Here is a 27,732-nt window from a genome sequence, read left to right on the forward strand (position 1 = left end):
CTTTCTTTGTTTGGTTTGCTTTGTGGCTTTCTTTCGTTGCGGCCAAAAGCAGCGCTCGCCGCTCAGCACCAGCTCACATCGACTGCCATTGTCAAGGCGAACGCACGGCCAGCCGGAGCAACTCTCTCGACAACAACAGCAGCAACAGCAGCAATAGCAACAGAAGCAGAAGCAGCCACTGCATCAAAGTCTTCAAACTTATATAACGAACGATTAGACCAACGTTTACTTTAGTTATTCGGTCAACTCTCGACGGTCAAGTTCGCTGCGCGACTCGACTCGTAAAACAAACAAACAAAAAAAACATACGCGCAAAAAAACAAACGTATTTATTGACAGGAAGTGCGTCATAACATTCAAGTGCAACACAAATCCTAACACAAAAAAAAACAACGCGTGCAGTGACAAAGCAACTTAATAAACAGTGTCAAGTTTATCAAAGCAAATGCCAAGTGAAGCTGAAAAATTTCTTCAAATTTATTAATTCAAACAAATATCTGAAGGATATTTTGGCATTTGGTGACTTTGACAACACTTGCAAGTCAGCTTGCAATATAAATCAAGTGAGTGATCAACAAATTTATAATTTAAGCAACTTTATACCCTAAAAAAGGATATCAACTATTTTTTTTGTATTTTGCTGTGCTAGCTTTAGTTAAAGATCCTTTGCTTGATAATTGCTCAGCACTTAAAAGCTGAGAAGCAGAGACATCTCGCCAATTATCCAAGCTTATGGCACCCTCTTATTCCAACTATTATATATGTACATTTATCAAGATTAGCTAGATTCTTTTGCGCAGAGGGCCGTAATTAAAACAACAAGTAGAAGGGAAATTAAAATAATCAAGACCTGGCAGACCTTTTGATGTAGTGTGAAATCTGCAACGAAACGTGTCAAAATGTGAGCACAGAATGCATCTGAGTGGAGAAGATGAGACTGAGACTGAGACTAAGACGAGTGAGACCACCAGCCGAAATGATGCATTGACTGTCAGTTGCAGGCAGCTACTGTCTTTTCGCTAGGGTTCCATTACCTGCCACTGCAACAGCAGCAGCAGCAACAACTACTACAAGTTGGTATTTAAATTTGCTCACATAATTGCACTGGCCATGACTGGGCTGAGCTGCAGCCGCATCATCGTCATGATGACATGACAGTTACAACACAAACCGATGGGTAATCTTATCTGCCTTGCCTTGGTATGTTTGGCTGCTCTTCCTTGGCTCTGGGTTTGACTTTGGCTCTGCACTTCCACAGTTTCACAGTGGTTCCTTGAGTGCGGTTGTTCGGCTGTTCAGTTGTTCAGTTGTTGCCTGCCTGGCAGCTATTAATTTACGCAACCTGCCAGTCGCTGTTGATTAGACGAAGCGTGCGCTTTAATTGCCGCCAAATGGGCAAATCTGCAACACGCTCAGTTTTCTTCCTTTTGCTGGCCCTGGCTTGCAATTTGTCATGTGCATTTAATATTTGCTCAACCCAACTCTCTGGTTCTTCTGAGCTCTAGCTGAGTTAAAACAATTTGCGTTTGTTTGTCCAGCTTGTTTGTTGCAGTTAACGTTGATTAGCGTGCAGAGATGCTCAATTCCTTTGGCGAAATTACAGCGGTTGCAGCTGCGCTCGACGCTTGGGCGAATGCCACGCCTCTTGGGCAGCATTTAACGCAGCAGCTGTCAGTCAGCAAAACAATTTCAAATGTTCACTCGCAGACCCACCGCATTTCTTGGGCGTTCGTTCTGCTGTGAAATTGAATGCTTTGATATTTGGCACAAGTCTCTGTGACTCTCTCGACGGTGCTCATCCTCAATTTCTTTTCTTTGCTATTCAATTGTTCTCCGTTTTTATTATTAACCGCTTTTCAATAATAATTCTGCCATTGGTAATTTACTTTTGCGGCTACTGTCGCCAGCTAATAATGCTCATGATGACAATCAAACGGGCTAATCAAGCTGTCGTGTCGTCAAAGAAATCGGCATGGATTCTGAGTAAATGGCAAAGACTTTGCAGACTTGTTGCTCCGCAGCAGCAGCAAATAGTGAAGCGTACGGTGTGCGGCAATTGTCATGATTGGTCAAATTATGTTGCAAAAACCGCTTCCGTTTCAGTTTATCAAAGAAAATTGATTGGCCGAGAGTTAGACGTCGTCTAAATCAGACAAGAATCAACGAAATCATCATCAAGCGTAGCCGCAGGTCAAAACTTTTCACCGCATTAGCTTTTTAGTTTGATATCTTTATTTTACTGTTTGGCTCATTTGCTGTGCGCCAAATTTCCGTTTCGTTTATGTAAATAGTTTTGTGTGCAAAAGTTTTGGGTCAGTTGAGACAACGGTCGTTGGTCGTTGTTTGCCTCAGCAATTAGCAAAGATTGTCAACAATAACAGTCAAGATTCTTTTTGCTGTTTTTTGTTTCTTTGGTGGGGCATATCTTTAGATATGTCGCCAAATGGGTTAATGCTAATTTCGGCCATGGCCCGCGGGGTCCAATGGCTAATTTATGGACCCAAACGTAGTTCAGTAGCGGGAAACATTTCGGCAGGAAATTGACTGACTGACGACGCTGCCAAATTGTAGTTCATTTATATGCAAAAAAACAAAAAAACTGAGAAAAAAAACTTTCGTTTCATGACAGGAAGGGCAGCGATGACAATTAGAGTCTAGTTCAGTTAGTTGGCAGAGAAAGCCGAGATGTTAATGGGAAGACATCAAAATATTTACAGTTTGACTTGTTGTGAATTTGAATTGTCCTGTGTGTGTGTGTGTTTGTTGCTCTCTAATCTCAAATCATAAGACGTCACAGCCCCCGTCCCGCCTCTCTCTCTATACACTCTCAATGAAGGGGTCACAGGGGTTCGTTGCCGCCGCCACAGCCGCTGCTTTGGGCAATCAGATGGCCAACAGTCTGGCCGAGAAACCAACCCACATTTCAGCTGTCAGTCGCAAGACACGGAGGCTGCCATGCGATGCCAGGAGTTGAAATCGAGCTGAGAAACTTTAGTTTTGTTTTTGTTTTCGATTTAGTGTTGTGGTTGAGAGTGAAGCTGCTTGTTTGCCACTTGATTGGTTAGCTTCGCTTTCATTGCCAAATGTCTGGAGATGCTGTTGTTGCTGTTTGTTGCAGCTTCACTTGCTCGACTTGACATGCAGTTTGGCTAATTCATCCAGAAGTGCTGCCCGAAATAATTTGCAGCTCTGTGAAAGTATTTTTTTCTTTCTGTTGCTTTGGCTTTCGTTTTGCTCTCTTAGTATTTTAATTGCATATTAATTGAAAAATAAAAGTTTTTTTATAACCGATCAAAATGCACAGCTGGCGGCCAAATGTACACACACACAACACATCTTCCATATCCAGGTTCCATATTCCTCCCCGAAAGAGTTTCACTTTTTTTTTGCGCAAATATCAATGAACTCTGCAGCTGAACTTCTTCTCCACACTCACAATCGCAGGCAGGAGCTTGCCTCCGCCTTCCATGTCCTCCTCCCAAAAAAAAAACAAAACTTTTGTTTTGTTGGTTGACTTGCAATGACACTGCGGCGGCTGCATCACGACAATTTCGGCAGAAGCCCGACAGAAATTACAAAGAAATAATCGCCGTCGCGTTGTCGAAAGAATTTGACTTTCGCTTGTTGCTTGTCTTCGGCTTTGGCCATAAATAAAAACCAAAAAAACGAAGAAAGACCCCCTCAAAAGATTTGTGATTGTCGCCGATTAAAAGCGCGAAAAATTGCCAAACCAAAAACAATAAAAATGCTTTGGGTGCAACACACAAATGGCACGATCAGGAGGCAGGCTGACTCAATGCCAATGTCAATGCCTGATGCCAATGGCCATAGATAATGGTAATAATGAGACTCTCTCATCGTTTTGTATTTACTTAAACTTTGACATTTGCCAGCTGGCGGCTTGGCTGGCTGGCGTGCACATGGCCGAAAAGTTAAAAAGTAAAAGCCCGTCTCAAGGATGCGACTAAATTGGCCATAAGGCACAAAGCCGGCAAAGCCTCATGTGGCGTTACCGAGATGAAAGATAACAAAGTTTTCAATGATTTACGCGAAAGTAAAGTTGAACCCACAAGTGCGATAGATTGGGAATCGTTTTCAATGCGAAATTAGGAGCATTCTCACACAATTTTAAACGATATTTCAGCATTGATTAGTCATGTTTATTGTATTGAAAAGTTCAGCAAAGTTGAACCCTAAAGTTAGGAAACTTATTCAATGCGAAATTAAGAGCATCCTTCATTTCAGCAAAGTTGAACCCACAAATGCGTTCCATTAAGAATCTTATTCAATACGAAATTAAGAGCATCTTCACTCAACTAAAACATATTTCGACATTTAGGAGGTTCAATGATTTACTCGAAGGAAAAGTGAAATAGATAAGGAATCTTATTCACATCCTCACACATTATTAGTCATGTCTATATATAAAACCCACTTAGATAAGAAAATCTAATTCAATGCGAAATTAAAAGTTTATCACCCAACTAAATCACATTTCAGCATTAAAGATTTTCAATTATTTAATCAATAGTTAAGTTGAGCCACAAGTTACTCAATGCGCAATTTAGAGGACCCTCACACAACTTTAAATGATACCTCAGCATTCATTAGTCATGTTTATTGTAATGGATATTCATTTCAATACTGGTAGCTGGCAATTAAAGCTTAACCTGTGACTCACACACTCTTCGGGGAACACCGGAGAGGTTTCTCTTCTTTTGGCGACATCCCAGCCAAAATTTCGCTTTCAAATATCTTCTTGACTTCGTCGTACACGTTGCGAGCATAATACTTTATAATGCCAATAATCCAATAAACGTTAAATGCGCCTGGGTCGTGACAAAAATTCGATGCTGCTGCTGCCGCCGCCGCGTGAAAGCGCCAAAGTCAAACTTGCTACTTTTCCTCCTTTTGCTGTTGTAGTTGTTACCACAACTTGGTTTTTGGTTGCATTTAAGCGCTGTTAACATTTTGACATTGCCGCGTTCCATTAAAGCTACGCTCAGTTGACCCAAGTTGCCCACATTAATAAGCTCGATTTTTAGCTCAGGTGAGCCTTTATTTTTTTTCTTTAATTCTTTTTTTTTTTTTTGCTGGAAGCTTCTTCTTTAACACTGCTTGGAATTCAGATGGCAACAACACTGACAACGTGCCGCAGCCGCCTGAGACTGACTTTGTATTGTGTGGTGTGGTGTGGTGTGGTGGTATGCTTTGTGGTGCTAGCCATGTGCATGTTGGCACTTGGCCGCCTTTTTTATGACTTTGGCTTTGAGCCACAAACATTCAGTACTCAGTACTCAGTACTCAGCACTTGAGACAACGCACAAGTTTTTCTCTACGCTTTTTGCCCCATTCTACGCCCATTCAATGGCATTTTTTCAAGCATTCTTCTTCTATTTTCTATTCCTATTTTAGTTTTTTTTTTCATTTGTGTTATTTGTGACCTCAATAGAAAGTGTTACAGTTCAATGTCTGCTGTTTCCGCAGTAGATAACAAAACGAATAGTTTCCAAAAATAAGTATATTCTGGTTTGGAAAAGCAAAAGTGCAAATCTGTTAAACAACTCGTTAGAATGCCGGACACCTCAACAGTTGGCCAAAATGGCCAATTTGCATTTGAATTACAAAAGAAAGTTGCCAAAAAATACAACAGAAGAAACCGAAAACTGAAAATGAAGAAATGTCTTGGAAGAAGAAGAAGCTGAAAAAAAACACCAAAATCATGGGAGACACTCGAATTGCTGACGGCGCGTGCGTTGCATCTTTAATTGTATACATTTTAAATTATTTGGCTCGATAAAACTAAAAGAGTTGGCGGCTTGGCCAAGTGAAACTAGCCAAAAGAAAAAAAAGAGTCCTCAGCGAAGCTGCAAATGTGTTAAAATTGGCAGCCTTTTTAAGGCAGTTGGCAAGTGGCAAGTTGCAAGTTGCAGTTGTTGTTGTTGTTGTTGTTGTGGTTACTGCTTAGACTCTGCCACTGCGATTGCTTCTGCGGCTGCCGCTGCTGGCCATATTTAATTTCGTTATTTATAAGCAAATTTGCTGCGCTGAGTTATGCCCCAACCAAGGCCTAGCGACACCGTCGACTAGGTCAACTTTCGCTAGCATGGAATGCGAAATGCAACAACGAAGCAACAACAAGCAACTGCACAAAGCGAAGCGACATTGCCAGGCAATAATAAAGCAAAAGAAGTGCTCTGACTGACTGACATTGTCTGACTTGGTTGACTTGACTCAAAGAGAGAGAGAAGAGGAGGCTGTTGCTGCCACAGGGAGCTAATAATACTCAAAGCAAAGCCTGGGCCTTTTTTGTCCAGCACGAACTGGCAAAGCAAAAGCCGCTGCCAACTAGAGTTTCTTCTGCTCATTCTCTGGTTTGCTTCGTTTAAATAGTTGCAAATAAATTGTGTGGGTAGCGACGACGTTGCTGCAACTGCAACAGCAACAGCATCCAGCAACATACACAACAGCAACCAACAACAGCAGCAAGTAAATTACTTCAATGTCACCTGCTGATGATTCAAAGTCGAGATAAGCGCTCTCAAAAGAAAGAACGTTGTCGTCTTCGACTCTCGACTCGTCGTCGACGTCGACATCATGACGGATATTTTCAACATTGCAATTGCCTTAAGTTTTCTCTTATAATGAAATTATCGCTGCATCTCATTGTAGTCATTGTTGTTGTTACTTTGTTGCAGTTGTAGTTGTAGTTGTAGCTGACTCGAAGTTTGTATGTTATCTGAGATTTTGTCTGTTGCTGGCAGTGGTAAAATTATTTATTTAGTTCTCGTTTTCACGTTAAACGTTGTCACACTAAACTCAATTGCTGAACTACCGATGCCTATCGCCCCCGGAGGCCACTCTGATAACACCACCAGACACTTCCAAGTGTTCCCCTCTTTGTCGCTCACTCACTCTCTCTCACTCTTTGTTTGCCTCCCTTTTTCTGTGTTTGTCGTGCAGCTGAAAAAAGTCTTAAGTGGGTTTCTGGCTCAGCATTTCGTTGTGTGTGTGTGTGTGTGTTGTTGACTTTAAGCCAATATTTATACAATTTTCATTTGTTTACTTACAGATCATACAAAGGAATTCTCATACATTTATTTGGCAAACAACAACAATAGCTAAGGTATGTAGTACGTCTTAAAGGTTAAGTTCAATGCGAGATAATATGATATAATATTGATATGCAATTCAAATTAAAGCAGACTTCCTTTGTGGCAAATTTTATTTGGCCAAAGGCAAAATATCAATAAATATAAAACTGTTTTTAGTGCCAATAAAAATGATGCACTCTGGGAACTTTCTCAGTCTCATCTGATTTTATGTGATTGTTCGCAATTCAATTAGTAATATCAATTAGCAATTTCAATGTAAAGAGAACACTTTACGAAGCATTACAAATTGATTATGAGTGGCCTTTAAAACATTTATCTGTATTTTACTTAATGTTTATGTTTGCCCATAAACACGCCTAACAACAATCTGCTCAAAGTGAGATCTCTGTGTTGATTTGCCTGATGCGCTGTTAAGCTGGTAATTCAAGCACTCAGCTGGCCAATCTGTAGGCCATCGATAATGTTTATTAAATGCAAAGAAAAACAAAGTGAAATCCGTTTCGGCTTTATCCCCAGACAGGAAATGTTTGCCGGCTTGCAACACCGACCGACCGGCAGCATTCCAGCCCGGCTTCATTGCATATCATCGACCCAGTTTTGCTTCTCTTGGCTGCTTTTTTTTGTTTTTTTTTCGGCCAGTTCTCAGCTCAGCTCACTGTTTAGTTAAATAGAAAATAATTTAGCGTGGGCCGCTGTCTAAAGCAAAATTCTTGTTATAGAAATTCGCACACTAAAGAGCACTGCATAAATTAGCGTGCTTTTATAAACAATATGTATAGCTTGGTATATATAAGGCCAGGCGTAATTGTGCAATGAATATCAGCGCGAGCTGAAGAGAAGAAAAAGAAGGGTAGAAGTGGCCAAGATCGCATGCGCCTTTTGCTAAGCCGTTGGCTGTCCCACTTGCGATCGGCCTTCGGCTCGATGTTCCTCTTCTCGTGTTTCCACAATAAACAGCACGCAGAGCAGTGACTTTAATATTTATTGCGTTTTAAGCGACGACGCATTGAGAACGGTGGCTTTAACTTGCCCACAAATGGGCAACTGTTTGCCTGTTGCCTGTTGCTCCGTTGGTCCGTTGGCCATAAATCTCAGCTCTCGCGATCGCGTCTGGCAATGGCTTTTTATGTGCAAATTATATAATGAGTGTTGCACTTATCCGGCAACAATTGGGCTACCGCTGTCCGTTTTTGGGCCTCTTACAAAGTGCTCACACAAAGTGTTTTGCCAAGTGTGTTCCAGTTGACCAAATGCAATTGCCTTTTGGCCATATATTTGTTATTTGTTGACTTATTTTTTGTTGTTGCTGTTGACATATCCCTCTTCCGTTGTTTGGCAAAATGCAACACCTGAACAGGAAATGCAGCTGTTGCTGCCTCTGATGCTGCTGAGTTATTGATTCTGATTTCAGCGAGTGTGTGTAATGACGGCTAATAAATCAACAGAGATTGCCTGGAATCTGGAATCTGCTAACTCGTAGCTTCGAGGTTTCAAGACTTCAGCTTTGGCCACGTCGGCATCTTTTGTCTGGACAGCGCCTGCATTTCCTGCGCCGTTGCCAATGCCAACAAATTAGCGCAACGGCGGCGGCAAGGCAAAATCATAAGGCCAAGCCACAAACACCAAAAGACCGACAGACCGTGCAGCCAGTCAGCACTTCAGTCTATCAATCAGTCAATGCAGCTCTGCAGCTCTAGCAAACAAAACAAATGCAATGCAATCCAAAGCAATGTGATGGTAGCTTTTGTTGTTGGCGTTGTAGTTGTTTTTTTTTTTGTACCTGTTCGAAGAGGCCAATCTTAATGTTTGTTTGCACAAAGTGGACACGACAAACAAACTTGTTTGAGCTGCCGATTGACGACTGCCAACTGTCCGCTTAACCCATCAAATGCCGCACTAAAAACAATGTTGACAAAACTTTGCCGCTTAAATTTGAAAGGTTTTTTTTTCTTCTTTCCAAAGTAATAAACGCATTAACATATATTATCGAGTATCTCAGAGAAATCTACTTGTTTACAGCTGCTGCATAAAAATTAATTGCTACTAAAATCAATAGTTAATATAATTTGTGGCAGTATAAAGAAAATTGTTGTGCGGCTGTCAAACGGTTAAGGCCGAAAAAAAAACGAGTAAGAGAGCTTCAGATGAGTGTGCTCGACTGTGAGATACCCGCTACCCAGTTTGAATAAAGCAACACAATTCGGTATTATTCCTAAAATATATACCAATTAATATACCACAAGAAAACTAAAATTTTCAGAAAGTTATATTTGGTATATCAATAAAGCAGCACATTCTGGTATATTTCAGGGATATACTAAATATGATATTCGGTATATTTTAGACGAAATATGTCATATTGACAGCCAAAGTAGATAAATATATACCAATTAATATACTGCAAAAAAACTAAAATGTACAGAAAGTTATATTTGGTATGTCGTCGAAACAGCACATTCTGGTATATATTGCAGCTATATACTACATATGATATTCAGTATATTTTAGACAAAATATACCAGATTGTCAGCCAAAGCACTTAAACCCGAAACAGAAGCCAAACAGAAGTAATTTTAAATAAATTTTACATTTTATGTAGATAATTATCATTGTATATACTTTATAGGATCGTAAATGCCTCCTTCAGCCTGGAGTCACAAAGTTATAATACCCTTCTACCCTATGGGTAGCGGGTATTAAAAACGAGTAGGCAATTTGAAAGTTATGTCGCCTGTTTGTTTTGCCTGCTGTGTGCTGTGCAGTGCATCTTCGGCAGCAGTCCGAAATAGGTTAATGGCACATTCTAATACACAGAAAGTAGGCAGACCGAGCGTCAGTTGAGCTAACAAATTTATTAGTCAGTTCGCTCGGCGGTTGTCGATGTTGTTGGCCGTGAATATTACGCTCAAATTGGCTTAAATGCCAAGCGTTGGCAATTAGCTGCGCAGTCGGTGGGTGGGTGGTACAGTGCAACAGTTTACAGTTAGTTGGCGCGCCATGTTGACAGTTACGTGCACCTGCAACATGGCAGCAGAAGTGGCAGCAACAGCAGCATGAGCGGCGGCTGCAACGTTGCATAAATTAGCCAACAATGTAGAGCAACCAGTCAACAGCGGCATTGTTGTGTTGCACAGTGGAGTTGCTGCCTCTGCTGCTGCTGTTGCTGCCACAATTCACAGCCTTTTGTACTTGCGTAATGCATTTTCACGCAATTTATAACAGTTTTTTTGTAGTTGTTGTGCTGAATGAAGAAATGGGTCAACAGCAGGTGGCCCGCCCCACAGAAGGAATGTGCTTAAAAATGCATTTGCATTTGATTGAGTCGTAAATTGGCAACGCACACCCGCACACACACACACACCTGTACACACTCTCGCACACTTTCGTTACACACGTTGCGACAGTTAGACATAAATCTTTGGGCTGTGGGAGTCGACGCCCGTTGGAAGAAAACATTTATGGCTGCAACTTTGCCGGTTTCGACCTGGTTTCGACAGCATCATTTCCAGAAACCGGAGCCCGTTCCTCTTCTTCTTCTTCTTCTTCTCTTGTTGTTGTGGTTGCTCTTGCTGATGATGATGCGGCTTTGGCGTGCGCTTTTCAATTTGTTGCCCGCCGTTTCCTTCTACTACTATTTTTGTTTTTTTCCTCTTGAGTATTTTGGATTTATGTGTGCTGTCAGCTTTTCGGCTCTCTGCTTTCAGCATTATGCATTTTTACTTTTAGGCCAAGCACAAGAATCTAAAAGCCACACACACAACACACAAAATAGCATAAACTAATTATAAGACACGTGCTAAGCCGGCAGCCAACAAACGATTATAAATTGCAAACAGTTAAACGCTGCAGAAAAACATAGAAAAATATACTATTTTGCCAACAGTTTCCATATAATTAATTTGTTGCTTTCTAAGCACACAAACACACACAAACATACAATGATCATTTGTTTCGATCTGAGCTACTTTTTCTAGAATTTTTAATAACGCATAAAGATGTTTAAACGTTTTTTTATTGGCTCAAATTAACGCTAGCGAGCGCGCGTTTCTCAACTAGAATTTGATGCCATCGACAACAACAACAGCACAACGAAAGTGTCAACTCATTTTTCAGAATGGAGAAAAGCTAAATAAACTAGGCTGCACAACTTTCTTACAAGCGACCCCCAGTCGACCCTCGAGGGCCAGCTTAAAGGAAAGCGAAAAGTGTTGTGGCATGTGGCACACGACGTTGTAAAGGCACACAAAACGAAGAATGCAGGTTGAAGATCGCAGAACCTTCGCTTTATAACAAAAAGCAGTTGTCATAAAGTTCTTTGTCACGTACCTCAAATAAAATGTGTTTTTATGGCGCGATTAGTGATGGGTTTTATGCTGCCTAAAGCGTATCACAGAACAGCCAGACAACTCTGCGTTGTCCACACAAAAAAGTGAAAAGAATGTCAAGTGTTAATTGCCTTTGTATGGACGTGTCTCTTGCTGTCTCAGTCTGGGGCGGCTTTCGTTGGTGGCGGCTGCTGATGAAGATTAAGTTGTAGCTGGTGACTTTTTATGGTTTTCTAAGTGTTATGCGTCTTCAGTGTTATGTTTATGGGCATACGAAGCCAGCAAGCGAGCTATGCGCAACTGCTTGGCATTTTTGTGTCATAAGATAAATAAGATAAACGATCATGGGAGATCACAAATGATCATAAATGATTATAAATTGCAAGCACAATTAGCCAAGTCAATTGGCAATAAAAGGTTGCCCCATTAAGTGCAACTACTAAAAACTTCTAGATTTATTGTTCATAGTATAATAAAATCAGAGGGATAAATTGTGAATGAAGAGAAAAATCATAAAATTGAAAGAAACTTTTTGCTTGTAGCATAAACAATTATAAATTTGATTTTACAATAATAAAAATTAATATATTTAGTATAATAAAATTTAAGAGATAAATACCAATTGTTAGAAAAGATGTACTTTTTCGCTCATAAAACTGATTGATACTTTTTGCTTGTGGCTTAAACAGTTATAAAAATATAAAAAAGCAAAAGAGAGCCAAAGAAATAATATATGCAGCTATAAACCTAAAATCTTTTATAGATTTTCGAATGAAAAAATCAAAGATTTGCTGCTTTATAATTGCTAAAAAAAACTAATGAAATGCAGTAAGCAATTCGGCAACTGTAGATAATGGAAACAATCAAGAGACTCAGGGAAAATACTTATCAGCGAAATTGATGTGCATATTCAATTGATTTGCATGCCTCGCCCCAAGGGATTTAACTCCCCAAACTAACTTTAAATTAATGCCAAATGCTAATTGAATTTTTTTGCACTTTCCCATAGAGCCTAAGCACAATAGAAATAAACTCCCCGAAACCGAACTCTCTGAATGTGAGATATTAACAAAAGCTCAGAGAGTGCATAATAAATTGAGAGGCATAACAAAAAAAAATGCTTGGTCAGTCTGTGTTTTGCTGGGAAGGAAACAGCATATTAACAGAGTGTGCAGAGTGCAGCAAGTCGGCATTATCATAAACTAAATATAGCAGCAAATATCAATTTGATTGTGCGGGATTTGCGGTCTGGCCGGCAGCAAATTGAGTGCAGCAGCAGCAACAGCAATAGAAGCAACAGCAATAGAAGCTGTAGCATTGTTTGCAAGTACCGTTTGACCGCTTCGCACGGCAGCAGCAGCGACAGCAGCAGCTACAGTTCATGTCCGGCTGCTGGCCAGTGATAAATTATCACTGTTGGCTGGCCATTAGTTTTCGGAAATGTACGAGGTGCACAAACTTGGCCAGCAGTGGCAAAAAAAAAACAAAAAAAAAAGAACGCGCCGAGTGCACTCACTGGGGCCGTGTTACCATTTCACTTGACGCTAAACTTATTGCCATCGCAATGAGAATGCGCCTTACCCAGGGCAGAAGACAGAAAAGACAGTCCAAAGCCATGATCATGACCATGGCCATAGTCAGTGTTGGAGTCAGAGTCATTGCCATGGCTATAGTCGAGGCGTTGGCGTTTATTATGCAAATATTTCAGCTTTAACTTTGCAGCTAGGTAAATTAATATGCTGGGCTGACTTACCTGCTGGGCTGAGCTAAGTTTATTTGGCTTCGCTTGGCTTGGCTTGGCTTGGCTTCAGAGCTTCATAGCTTCAGAGCTTCACTGCCGCGGCACACAATGTCGCATTCATTTAACGGCACTTGGCTGATTGTTATTTAAAGTTCAGTTCATAACAATTGTTGCTGCTTGCTGCTCGCTGCTGTTGCTGGCCGTTGCAATTTATTGCTTTGCATAGTTAACAACTTGATTGGTAGCGCTGGGCACTTGGCTGACATTGAAATGTAGGCCTGCCATTGATGCCCGCCAATGATTGTCCTCCATGTTGCAGTTGCTTTAGCTGTAGCTATAGCTATAGCTGTTAATGTTGTAGCTGTTGTCGACGTTGTCGTTGTTGTCGTCTTCGATGTTGCAGTTGTCATGCTGCATAAGTGGACTCCAGCTGTTAGCTGATTGTTGCTGTTGTTGCTGTTGTTGCATAACTAACAATGTATGCACCGCATAAATACATAGCGCGATTGGCCAACACACACAACGCTGCAGAGTAACGGAAGCCCCACACAAATGCGCCTGACATGCAAAAGAATTTAAGCTATGTGCTGCGATTATGCGGGGACACTGCAAAAAAAAAAAGCGAAGATAGAATGAGACGGCGGGGTTAGAGGGTGCAAAAAGAAAAAGAGAATAAGAATGAGAGAGATGAAGCTAGAACGAGAGCGATGCGAAGCCATTTAGCAATGCAAATAGCGCTGTTTAGCTTATAGATAATGTCATTCACAATGGCAGAAAACTATGGCAAATATGGTTAAAGAACTCGAAACATGTTTGAACAGATTGATAAGACGCTGATCTGCAGACAGTCGACATACAAAAACAATTACGAGTTAGATTTCAGCGTAATTAAAATAAGTTTTGATTAGTCTCAAAGCAAGCAAGCAAGCAAGTTCGTTGTCTAAGTCATTTGTTTTATCTTTATGGGCAACTAAACGAAATGAACCTGATTTCTAATTGAATTTCCGTTGCCATTGCCAATTAGCAAACGCGCATTTGCATTTATTGGCAGACAAATGGGTTAATGGTCATACCACCCAAATCCATTAGCCAAAACAATTCAAAGGCCTAAATCAAATGCTCAGTCAATGCAAATTAAATGATTGACGAGGCCAGTAGACATTCGTATTCGTATTTGAATTCATATTAGAAGCACTCTAACTTCTGATCGAATCCCTTCACTTGAGGCCTTTGCATTTCCACAGAACACTTCTTTAATATCTCACCTAATAACCAGAAATGTTTGTTAGCTTACAGGCATAAGAGAGCGTGGTAGAGAGATTAGTTAACATGATTGATAGATGCGTTCTAATCAGAATCCGTTGCTCACAGGCTGGCGGCTCCCTAGGCGAGCGAGCTGGCTTGTTAACGTTCAATTAGTGAAATTGATAGACATATCTGTGGAGGAACATCAACGGAAACCAGTAAAACAAAAAGAAAACGTAAAACCCCAAATTACTTACATGTTAATTAAAATGTTTTTTTTTTTGGTCTTGGTTTTTCGTTTTGGTTTTGGTTTTGGTCTCTTTGATATGCTCACTCGCATGGAAATTATGGAAAATGCAGGCGGCCTCCAGCTCTGAAGCGTTCGTAACCGCAAGATTCGATTCTAACCGCATTGCCACACACACAGCAACACACACGGCACACACACACACACGCATATGTACCGTTCTTTCGCTTCGTTCGTTTCGTTCATTCGTCTCGTTTATTCTTCTAGTTCGGTCAATGGCTCATTATATTTTTGTGGGTTAGCAGGTGATGCCATTGCCAATGCCGCTCTCAACAATGAACAACTTTTACGTTGCCCAAAAAAAAGTATGGGTAAAAAAAACAAAACTACAAAGTTGCCAGTGGCTTATTAAAAGCGTGTCGGTCGATGGGACGCCGTTTGTTGCCTGTTGTTTGTCTGGCAGCCTATAATTAGCATAAATTCATTCATAGAACTAATTGCAAGTGGAAGTGAGCGTTGCCGTAATGAACCGGGCTGAAGTGCCAGCTGAGTTTACTTGCGTCGCTGCCCGCACTTTTTTCTCCCTATTTTTTTTTTTTTTTTTTTTGTAAGGTTTTTCTTTCTAGTTTATTTTTAGTTTTTTTGTTTTTAGTTTTTTGCTTTTTTTTGTGTTTTCAGTGCAGCTTTTAAAGGCAGTTATTAACTTAACGGTACTCAATGCTGTTGTTTGGCTTTCATAATTTATGTGTGAGCGCGGCAGGCGGTGCACTTGTTTTGCATGGAACGCACCCCCATAATTAATTATGTAACGAGCAAGAGAGCCCAGGCGATGGCGAAGGCAAAGGCTCAGGCTCAGTCTCAAAGCCAGGCCAACATAATCATGAAATTCCAAGCAATATTCTTTCTCACGCCACCCACTTATTAACAGCAAATCTGGCTGCTGTTGCTGTTGTTGCTGTTGCTGTTCTTCTTCTCGTTGTCGGTTGCAAATAATGAGCAGAGATTATCTCACACAGTTGCCTTGATTGCGCTGAAAACACCTGCCAAAGTTGGTTTTTTTTTTTCTTTTCGCTGCTGCTTTTATTGCTACTCTCTTCGCACGCCACACACAACAATTGGCAGTTAAATAAGTGTTGCCATAACGCCAAACACATTTCAAATGAAATGCTTACAGAAGACGTGTTAAATTTTGTTGAATGCCAAAATGGGAAGATAACGAGATCAGCATTTCACTTTCACGCAACTCGAGATTTTGGCATTGAATTGATGGCCAAGCATTATATGTTCCCCATTGTGACAGATCATGCAATATGGCGAGAGAACAAAAAAGACTATAAAATGTATAGTTGCAATTAATTATAAAAACTAGTGTGGAATGAATTGTTTTTATACCCGCTTCCCTTAGGGTAAAACGATTTTATAACTTCGTGTCGACATAAATGATTGTAACAGGCGGAAAGAGGCGTCTCCCACTCATAAAATTTCTAGATTCTTGATCAGAAATGTCTGTATGTAGGAAAGCGTAGATCTCAAAGATTTTTTAGGACAGCACTTAATATATCAATAAACCAATTATATATGGGCAATTCTCAAAGAAAGGTAAACCACGACCGAAAAAAAAAATCTTCACATTCATCGTATTTTTTTGTATAATGTCATAAAGAAATATCCAAATTTTCATAATACAATGGATCCGTAGCATATCTCGGTTGTTTTTATAAAAAAATTTGCCTGCAAACTGAAAAAATGTAATTTTTTCTCTTTTAGCTCCTTTTGTATGCATTTTTATGTTTTATTATTTCACAAAGAAAACATATGATATGTTTGCTCTTTTTCTACCAAATCTCTTAATAGCAATCCAATAATAAGATAAAAAATGCAAAGTGAGCGAAAATATGTTCAATCAACTGTTTATTTTTATTTTGCTTCTTATCTATGTTCAAATCGTACGTTCGCGACCAAAAACATCATTTTATTGTAATTGCTCCGCAATAAGTGCAAGCAGGTGAATGAAACTTCTCGTGTTAAGTGATTTTGGTATATATATTAAAAATATAAAAAATCGTTGGGGTTACTCAAACCAATCTTTTTTTATTGATTGTCAAAGTAGCGTACGTTCGCGACCTTACCTATAAGCATATGTCGATTTTACTAGCGTCGCATGGATTTAAAAAAATTTTTTTTTTTTTTTGTTTTTGAAAACTATGTCGTTTGCAGTTACTTATTACTTGTTAGTTATTACTTATTATTTATTACATATTTTTCTTGCTATTAATAAATTTCAGTACAAATTTCATATTTAATAAAAATTTATTTTTTTGCTTTTAAATGTTATTAGACACATTAAATTGAGTTTGTTTTGTTTGTTTGTTTTGTTTTTATGAAATATGAAGTTATTAATAAAAAAAAAGTTGTGGTAAAAATAAAAATTTTATTAATAAAACAACATGGAAAAATCGTACGTTCGCGACCGTACGTTCGCGACCGGAACTTAATTAAATTAAAAATAAATAAATGGAGATATTTTCTTGGGAGTAGACTTAATAGAAAGCTACATGATTCTACTTTAAAAGTAAAGTTATTTCTTTAAAATATTCCGTCTCAATTCGCAGAGTTTTGCATTTTACTGTATTAAGCCAAAGTCGACTTCCATTTTGCGTACGTTCGCGACCGCATGTTTTTTGACAATATTTTGAAAATTAAAAATCGATAAGCCCCATAATTTACACTAACCAAAGAGCTAAACAAATGCTATCGAAGAGTAAAAAAAAAAAGTTTCAGGAAACGTTTGTTTTCGATTTTATTTTTCTAATTTATCTCGTACGAACGTACGTTCGCGACTTTGAGAAATGCCCATATTTCGGTATATCTCAGTATATTTTGCATTATTTGTACATTACAGTATATTAAAGTATCGTTTCGGTATATAATAACTTAGTATATTTCAATGATAATACCGCACTCGACTATAGACCCTATAAGAGAAAGACATATAAATATACCAGATATTCAGTACTTTAGTAGACGTTTGGTATATTAATTTAAATCATAATTCTGCACTCGACTGTAGCTTTCTTTCTTGTTTTATTTTCTAGTTTTGGGTGATAACTTAAGGCTTTATATGTACGCTTTGATTTGATAGACGAGTGAAAATGCTTGGCACACACAGCGTGATAGCTTGTAGGCATTTAAAGCGCCTACACTAAAGTTATGCGAGATGCTTTGCTTCCCAGTTGTTTGCTTGTTGCTCTCATTGCAAAACATTAAAACAAGTAAAAACGTAAAATAACCTTTTCCCAGGCGTCAACACATTTCACACATTCAACTGCACTGCGGCGGCGGCTTCCTAAACATTTTCATTTTATTGTTGTTGTTGTTGGTATTCTTGTTGTTGGTTGTTTTGTACAACAAGCGCAACATTGCTTTTCCAGCTGTTGCTTTAATTAAACTCTGTAAGACCTTACAAGCCAAGCAATTAATGCTTGCTCACAACGTGCAACAAACATCTCCCCACAGAAAACACATCTCGAGAATTACACAGAGACACTCAGCTTGCCACATTCGGCTTGGGTTTGGGTTTGGGGGGCAGTTTGCTGTTGCTGTTGTTGGCAGGCAGCTAGCTACAAGGTACATAAAGTGCCGTTTCTCCAATCGTTGTTTTGTCCGCGCCACATGCAGCGCGCTGTCGACTAATATGCAACTAATAAAATGCACACAAGGTATTACATAAATTACGCGTAACGTGGAATTAGTTAAACTAATTAACATTTCGCTAATTCTATTTCCTTTCCCACTCTCTCTCTCTCTCTCTCTCTTTATCTTGCAGGCAAAATGTTTCTACGCCGTTGCACTTTTCTGCTGTTACTCTGCCTAATTGCGAGTGACGCCAACGCGGCGCGCAAAACAAAGCGTCCTGTCAAGCCGGCCAAGCAAACAATACCACGCACCAATGTCACGCCTCCGCCTGCGCCCATCGCCAGTAGCAGCAGCAGCAGCAGCTCGACATCGACTGCCAGCGATCAGAATGCGGACTTGACATCGCTGACCACCAGCAGCAGCAATCACCTTGAGCTGCCCAAGCCGTTGGTGCCACAAAACGATGCACAGCCGGAGCCAAAGACAGACAGGGCACCCGATACGGACGAGGAATGCGATCCAGATATGATTGGATTTGAGATAATTACCGGGTAAGCAGCTTATGCAATATACATATATGAGAAATTCTCCAGTGTTATTTTCACTTTTATCGCACTTTATAAACTTCAAAACAAAAGCTTAGTCAATAAATTCAAATGAGATTCAGTCGCAGTCTCTCAGCATTTTGGCCAATTAAGCAATTTGCATAGCGTCTAACGGTAGTGCAGTAGAGCAAAGTCAAACAACTGGCCAACCGAAATGCAAATATGTTTCCTCTCTGTGTGTAGGTTCATCGAGTGGAGGGCGTGTCATGGTGGGCGAAACGAGGCTTGTCTAATCGTATAGTTTGTTTTGATGCCAGACACAACACACACCAACACACAAAGTGCCGCCGCCGCCTGCTGTCGACAGCTGCTGCTTATGAGCTTTCTTCTTAGCCGGCAGCCGGCAGCGGCAGCAAGTTCGTTGCCTGAGTCTTTTGTTTGCCCGCTTACTCATAAGCTGGTTATGCGGGGGCCCCCATGACGCTATATATTTTCGTCTCACTTTCATTTTTCTTCTTCGACACGGTTCACCCATTGTTTACCAATCAATTTGAATTAAAATGAATTAATGAATTAATTGATTATAATGGTTATTATTTAGTTCGGATTTGGTGGGGAAAAGAATATATAATTTTATGGTTGATAAATGTTTATTTCTTCGGAAGAAGAATGAGCCACGAAATAGAGAAATAAATAAAGTTAAACTTTACACGTTGATAGCAATCTTTTAACAAATAAGTTCTAAGAAATACTTCAAAAATGTTAACTGAAAGTGACTAATGTTGGATAGTTATCGAGTGGAAAATGTATTGCCGAAATTTCATAAACAAATCAACTTGACGTATCTTTACAGTTATGTGCTGTCGGCACCCTCAAAATTGTTGGACACACTTGCTGGCACACTGATGCTCACGGATTGTTTGGAGGCATGTCAGAGCAATGAATCCTGCAGTTCTGTCAACTATGAAACCGGCTTGTGTGTGCTATTCAAGACGACCGCCGATAAATTGCCAGGTGAGTTAGAAAGTGTGAGAATTTCAGATAAAATGAAACTGTTGCAGCTGTTGCTGCCGTTTTGTGTGCCAAAGAAAGTTCAATAATTTTGTTGTTGTTGTTGCTGGCCAAGTCATTCATTCAATTATTGAGTTCTAGTTCATTGGTGGCCGTGGCGCATAAATCACCAGTGTCAGGCGAATGCGAAACACGCCTTTGGTTTTACGCATGATTTGGCAGCAAGGCAGCAAGGCAAACAGCAGGCAGGCAGTCAGGCAGGCAGACAGAGCGACGACAACAGCGACAGCAACGACGACGGGGCGACGACAACAGCCTCGACAACGTCGACAACGGCTCCAAGTTGGCTTGGGCTCAGGCAAACTAGATTTTGCCTATTCTGCAAACTGGCTTTTGGCATTGGCGTTTTGCGGCAAACGCATAATTTCAAGCCAGCCTTGTCGTTGTCGTTGCCGTTGCCGTTCCTCGTGCCGTTTGCAACTGCAACTGTTGCTGCTGTTGCTGTCGTTGCCAGTTGCCAGTTGCCTGTTGCTGCGTTTCTCAACGCCTGTTACTTTGCAGTGAAGGGGCGTGTGCGTAAAAACGCATCGCACGCACAACACGCACGCACATACACCGAATACCGTTTTAATGTTTCTGTTTTTTTTTATTTTTGTTTTGTGTGTGTGTGATTTTTCGCAGGTTCACTTTCGCGCTCACAGTTTCCGGTTTTCACGATCTACGCACAGAAATCGTGTTTGGGCGTGCGTCCTTGCTCCAAGGCCTGGTGCATTGATCGCGTTCAAGGTTACCGCCTGCCCGAGCATGTCAAATCTAGTCAGACCGTGTTGTCGCGTCGCGACTGCCTGGAACTCTGCCTTGGCGAAACGGAGTTTACGTGCCGGTAAGTGTTAAAAACAAAACAGAAACCCAACTAAAGATGCGTCAGTCAAGTCAGGATGCAGCTAGTTTGTAAAACGATTGCATAATATCAAGTAGTCAACTCGTTAAGTTGATGATCCAGTTATGGAATGTGTTTAGCTAGTATCATAGCAAAACTGCTAACTGAAACTGGTTCGATCGATATCAACGCGTTGTAAAAAGCAGATGAACTGATTCCGCACACTTGCTGCTAACAAAACTGTTGCTGAAGAAGCTGTCAAATAGATTTAGTTGCCAACTGGCAACTGCCAACTGCAACTGCAATGATAATTGCAACATGAACAAGTTCTGCTTGCGTTAGAGTTATGGGTTTTAAAATAAGCATCTACTTGTTGTACAGTAGTTTCTCTACACAAACACACACTGTCTCTCGTTTACTCGTTTCTTAATGCTACTGTGTTTCTCTCGTTCTTTCTTTCTTTATCGCTTCTGCCACCTTTTAACCTTCTTCTCCACCTGTGCGCTATATCAAATACCAAAACACCTCTGCCGCTCATAAATTTCGCCTTGCGCAGTTCGGCCAATTTCTATCGCCACTCGGGTCTCTGTGAACTCTCGGACATGGATCGCATCACCCTCTCGGCGGGCAGCAGCGTTGAGGCCTACGAAGGAGCCGATTATCTGGAGAACAACTGTGCCGAGGAGCCAAGCAAACTGTGCGAATTCAAGCGCATATCTGGCAAAATTATGAAGACAGTCGATTCGGTTTATCAGGATATTAACACCATTGACGAGTGCCGTGATCTCTGCCTGAACTCGCCATACAGGTGAGCTTTTCTTTACTTTTGCAGCTAACGAACGGTGGGATTCTCACACAGTCAGTTCTCTCTCTGCGTCTCTTAACAGATGCCACTCGTATGACTACAATGACACTGGTGACATGGTCTGCCGTCTGTCGCATCACAGTCGCGCCACTTTGACGGATGTGAACGATCCCTATCTGGATGTGCCCGAGGCAGCCACCTACGAACTATCTGCCTGCTACAATGTATCCATCGAGTGCCGTTCCGGTGAGATGATCACCAAGATACGCACCTCCAAACTCTTCGACGGCAAGGTCTATGCCAAGGGAGCGCCCAAGTCTTGTGCCGTCAATGTGAACAATTCACTCGAGTTTGACTTCCGCATGGGCTACAACGATCTCGAGTGCAATGTGCGCCAGAGTGCCTACGGTCGTTATATGAACGATATTGTTATCCAGCATCACGATATGATTGTCACCTCCTCCGATCTGGGTCTCGCTGTCAGCTGTCAATATGATTTGACCAACAAGACGGTGCTGAACGATGTTGATTTGGGTGTCACCGGCGAGATCGAATCATCGCTAAGCGAAGAGATTACCATCGACTCACCGAATGTCATTATGAAGATCACATCACGTGACGGCAGCGATATGAAGCGTATTGCTGAGGTCGGTGATCCGTTGGCGCTGCGTTTCGAGATCGTTGAACAGAACAGTCCCTATGAGATCTTTGTGCGCGAACTGGTTGCCATGGATGGTTCGGACAGTGCTGAGATAACGCTGATCGATGCTAATGGCTGTCCCACCGATCAATACATCATGGGCAACATCCAGAAGTTGTCGCACAATCGCAAGGTATTGCTGTCGCAATTCGATGCCTTCAAGTTCCCCTCGAGCGAAGTGGTTCAGTTCCGTGCCTTGGTTACACCCTGCATACCACGCTGTGAGCCCGTCATTTGTGATAGCGAGGATGGCGCCAGCGGTGAGCAAAAGTCTCTCGTCTCCTTCGGACGCAGGAAGCGCTCAGTGCTCAATGGCACCGATGGTGGTAAGTGCTGGCTGAGCTGAGCTAAATCCATGGCTCATTACGTTACTAACTACTTGTAAATTCACAGCCGAGTTCATGGTCAGCACACGCCAGCGCCAGCGTCGCGATGTTAGCCCAACTGCAGCCGATGATAACATACTGCTCGTGCAGTCCATACAAATCACAGACAAGTTTGGCTTCCAGGCCGAGGATGGCAGCGATCTGGCCAACATGAATGCGATGAACAACGAGCCCCATGAGAAGGCATACGCGGGCGTTGCACAGGACAAGCTCACTTGTCTTAATGGCTATGGTAAGTTCAGCGCTTCAGTTCAGTTCAGCTTCCCTCCTGTGAAAATGCCCAATCAAGAGCGAATCAAAAGAGCAAAACCCAAAAACCTACTACTCTGTTTGCTTCTCCTTTGCAACTTCCTCCGTTGTTGCTTGCTGCTGCTCCATCATCATCATCATCATCAGCAACAGCATTGCTTTCCAGCTGCTGCTGCTGCTGCTGCTGCTACTCTGCTGATTTGCATAGACAAGACAGAGAACGTTGTTGACGTCGTGCTGCTGCAGCCAGCGGGTGGCGGATGGCGGTCGGCAGATGGCGGTTGGTTGCCATTGCTATGACTGAGAGGATTCGAATGCGTTTGCCCAGCTGTGTGTCCACTGAGTTGCGTCGTGAGCCAGCGGCTTGTTCTGACTATTGTTGGCTGCTCGCTAATTTTGATAATGAATCAATTTTTCATCATTGCCACTGACGACGACGACGACGACGACGACGACGTCGACGACTGCATGAGAAATAAATTGGATTCTGTGCTCTGGCTCATGTCCAGAACGTGTTGCAGCCTCTCTCAACATCAAGTTATGATGTGGACGCCATGTTGACGCCGGCTCACGACCAGGTCACTGGTTCAATGTGATGTGCCAGCTGTGTGCCAGCAGGATGAGATGAGTTTGAAATGATGGTTGCTGCCGCACATTTCTGCACGCCTCATTTTCGTGCGGCGCGAAAAGTTTGCACAGTTAGTTGGCCCCCCTGCTCCTCCCGTCTCTCCTCCCTCGGCTTTGTGGCCTTCCTGATGTTGCATGTGTCATTGCTTTGTAGAGCAATTGCCATGCACGTTGGCCATGGCGCATTAAAACAAATGCAGCGTTGAAGCGTTAAATTTACAGCTTGTTAGACGGCAGCAGGTCCAGCTGCCGCTGCCTCTCGAGTAGAAGCTGCATTAGGTCCACTTGGTCCCAGTTGGAACACCACAAAACACACACACACACACACACATAGACAACGGCAGCAAACCGCATTAATTTCTGTTGCAATTACGCGGCGCTGCACACACAGCAGAGCAGAGCAAAGCGAAGCGCGTCGAGCTCATTGTCCGCAATTAGAGCAACGGTTTTCTCCTCAGTTTAAGCTCATTTGCCACACACATTGAAGATCGGGAGCGACTCTCGTTTAGACTCATGAGAGCCGCCCGTAGCTGGCCATAGCCAATTCCTCGTATTAATGCGTGTGGCATGTGGCATGTGGCAATGTGGCATCTAGCATCTAGCATGGCGGCATATGGCAATCAATCTAGCGGCCAACTCGTAAACTGTGTGGCCATAATTTATCCAAATTTATTCGAATTATGCATTATTCATAACTTCTTCGCTCTGGCCATAATCACAGCACAATTACTATTAAGGCCATAAGCTTAAACTGATCAATTTTCGAGCATCGATTCGGATAATCGTAATTGCTAACTATTATCCCAAAGGTGCATGCTACGTACTTTCATTAGCGAGCAATTTTTGAATTTGTTTTAACAGTTGTGCTTAACTCGAACAAATGATGCAATGTTGTGATTAGAAAGCAAGTCAGAAAATGGGAAGCAAAGCAAGGCAGTATTATGATCAAAATATATCAAAATAATATACTACAAAAATACTGAAATACACCCAATTTATAGAAGGCAAGTAAGAAAATAAAAGCAAAAGAATGCAGTATTATCATTCAAATATACAAAGTTAATAAACCAAAAAATACTGATATGTACACGATGGGTAGAAAACAAGTAGTAAAAGCGAGACAGTGAGGTATTATGGGTTAAATATACCAAAAAAAAATCCAGAAATATAGTCTATAGGTAGAAAACAAGAAAGAAAATAAAAATAGTGCGGTATAAATATACTAAATTAATATACTAAAAAATACTGAACTACCGAAAAAATACTTTACCGATTAACCGTCAATATGTTAGATGTATTTTTTGCATTTTAAACTGCTTCCTGTTTTGCCACACTACTATATACATAGCTCTTGCTCGTGATTTTTACTTTCTTTAAAGTTTCTATGTCTTTACAAACGTGTGCATCACAATATTGTTGTCGAAAAAAAAGAAGATATCGTACAATGAAGAGTGCGAGTGCTATCATTAAAACAAACATAAAACCCCATTTTGGGGTTTCATTACTTTCGTTTAATGTCCCTACGCCTGATTAGTTTCTTTCACTTTCAAACCCAAAATAACATAAAAGCAGCATTTCGCATCGCATCTTCGAATGACCAATTGGTTTGGTTCACTTTCATCTGATGATGCACATGCACTAATTCCCATAGTGTTGAATCTGACATACCAAAAACAGATGAAATAAAAGTAGTTCGTGCAATAACAAATGAATGAGGAGCATGTTCATTGTTCTTAGTTATGTGTTTTGTTTTTTCGGAGTCTATTTTCAAATTGTTTAACATTTGATTGCTTTTGTGGGTGCTCCCAGGCTCGCGGCCCCAAACGTTTATCTCGTAATTGTAATAATTTTGTACGTTGTTTGTTGTTTTCATTGTTGCTGTTGTTGTTGTCTACGCACAAGATACAGCGAGTCTGAGACTGCTGACTGACAGAGAGACAAACAGATAAAAGGCAAAGCAAGCACATAAATAAAAGCTCAAGTGCGTGCGCTTTGTTATTGAAACTCGTTAAAGTCATTGCCAACAGACCACGACAACGATGACGACCACGACAACAAAGTTGTTGTTGCTCTTCTTGTTGTTGTTGTTGCTTGGGTTAGTTTTTCGGTTGTTCGCTGTTGTTTGTTATGTTTGTGTTGGTTTTAAGCCGTCGGCGCTTACTTTTTATGGGCATTTGATGTACAACAGCAACAGCAACAACTACAACTACAAAACGACGACAACAACAACAACAATAATAAAAGCAACAACATGCATATGGAGTACGTTGTAATCTGTGATAGTCATCAGGTAACGTCGACGTCGACGTCGTTTGCTCTTAAATTCTGATTTCGTGAACTGGACGACGACGACAACTACAACCACAACGACGACGACGACGACGCATGCGAGTGAAGCTGCCTCAGCTTCAGCTTCAGCTTTGTGCACTTTGGCGGCACTTTCACCCGATTTCTACCATTGGCATTGGCATTTCGAATTTCCTCTTCTGTCCATTGCGCTTCTCTTCTCTCTCTCTCTCTCTCTCTATCTCTTGGTCTCTCGTGTCTCTCAGCGATCTGCTATCTCCGGTTTTTAGTTTCGGCTGCGGCCTCGACATGCGGCTTATTTATGTGGCATGTTGCACTTTTGAGAACCAAGTGTAGGAGCATTAAAAGTGAAGCCTATACTGGCTGTTGCTGTTGTTGCTGCTACTGCTGTTGTTGCTGTTGCTGGTGCAATGGCCACAGCAACTGTTGCCACAAATATGCAACTCATGCACTAAATTGTCGCTGTTTTATTTCTCATTGTTTTTTGTTTATCTTGAACTTGTTGCTGTCAAACTTGGTCACTTGGTCGATGGTCTCTGGTCTGGTCTCTGGTCGCTGTCGCTTCTTGTTCGGTCGTTGGGTTCGTTTCCCTATAGCCGCAAGCGTTGACCACAAGAAACTGGGTCAAGTGCCGTCCACTTTTGTTTTCTTTGATAACTAAGTCGATTCGTCGCTTCCTTGTTTGCCACCATCGCCAACTTGTTCCTCATTATCTCTCTTTCACTCGTACATTCGTCTCTCTATTTTCCTGTTTTCATGCCATTAATCCAAATCTCTTCTTTTTTTTTTGCACTCTTTTTCACTCAACAGGCCTCATTTTCGCCGGCTCACTGTTTCTCCTCGCCCAGCTGAGCATCTTTGGCATTTGGAAGACGGTGCAGCGTCGCACACACAAGGAACGCTATCTGTACCAACAGGAACCCACGCCCACTATCACATACGGTGCGCCCACAATTCTCTACGGTCCCCCCACCATCGTCGGCATCTTCGGTTGGAGGCGCCTCGCATATGAGCAGCGCCAAGGATACGCTGAACAAATTGTATGACAGCGGCATCAATGGACGCTATGGGCAACAGTTCTAAATGTTTTCTTTAAGCATTTGGTTGAGAATGCCCCTGCCCCAAATTAGCTGGGAATTAACGCAATATGCCTCGAAAGCTTCAAAAGATTCGATGAGACTTGAATTTACTTAGCACATATTCGCCAATCAGGCGCGATTCATGAAAAAAAAAAAACAAAAATCATTTGAAAATTGTAGTTTAATTTTACGTACTTTAAGCTCTAATTTAAGCATTAATTTAATCAATTACCAACATTTTTCTTACATCGAAAAGAAAAACGAAACAATTCCATTTTAAATGCGCGCTTTTAAATGCACTGGAAAGAAACGAATTTCCAGCATTTTAAAACTGCGCATTGCAAAAAGCCAAACTGAAAATTTATAGCAAGACACAAGATGAAAGACGGTTGAAAGAATTCTTCAGCAAAAAATCATTTTTAGCAAATTAATTTCTAGCAAAAACAGTTAATTTCTATCTTCCTCTCTCTGAGTAGCAAAAAGTAGGCTAATTTTTTGTGTGTAGTGAATATATTAAATATCTCTTGGATGCGAGTATCTAAAATCTAAGTCTACCAACTGAAGCAAATGATGTGCATTTATAACTTTTATCTACTATTTATTTATTTATTTATTTACGCTTCGAGCTGCTTTATCCTGTAGACGCTGCCAATGAAAAGAGAAAGAACGACAAAGCACGTTTTTTCTTGCAGATTTGCCAAATAATTTTGTATCAAAATGTTTGTGTCAAATTCATGTGCAATTGCGGCCGCGTCTGCAAAATTCTCGAATCAACTATTTATTTTGTATTCGTACTTAAACTATAATTGCTAACTATTTATTGCTAAATACAAA

General features: G+C 41.1%; 1 protein-coding gene across 1 annotated transcript; it reads left to right on the forward strand.

Annotated features, from left to right (window-relative positions):
* Nucleotides 1-99: 99 nt before the first annotated feature.
* LOC132786350 (uncharacterized) lies at nucleotides 100-27,732 on the forward strand. Its single transcript, XM_060792862.1, has 9 exons — nucleotides 100-563; nucleotides 7,073-7,126; nucleotides 18,500-18,860; nucleotides 19,708-19,868; nucleotides 20,547-20,748; nucleotides 21,302-21,553; nucleotides 21,633-22,576; nucleotides 22,644-22,868; nucleotides 26,630-27,732. The coding sequence occupies exons 3-9, from the start codon at nucleotides 18,505-18,507 to the stop codon at nucleotides 26,863-26,865; spliced, it is 2,376 nt and encodes a 791-aa protein (XP_060648845.1). The 5' UTR covers nucleotides 100-563; nucleotides 7,073-7,126; nucleotides 18,500-18,504; the 3' UTR covers nucleotides 26,866-27,732.

The sequence above is a fragment of the Drosophila nasuta genome, chromosome 2R, assembly GCF_023558535.2.
Source record: "Drosophila nasuta strain 15112-1781.00 chromosome 2R, ASM2355853v1, whole genome shotgun sequence".
Lineage (NCBI taxonomy): Eukaryota > Metazoa > Arthropoda > Insecta > Diptera > Drosophilidae > Drosophila > Drosophila nasuta.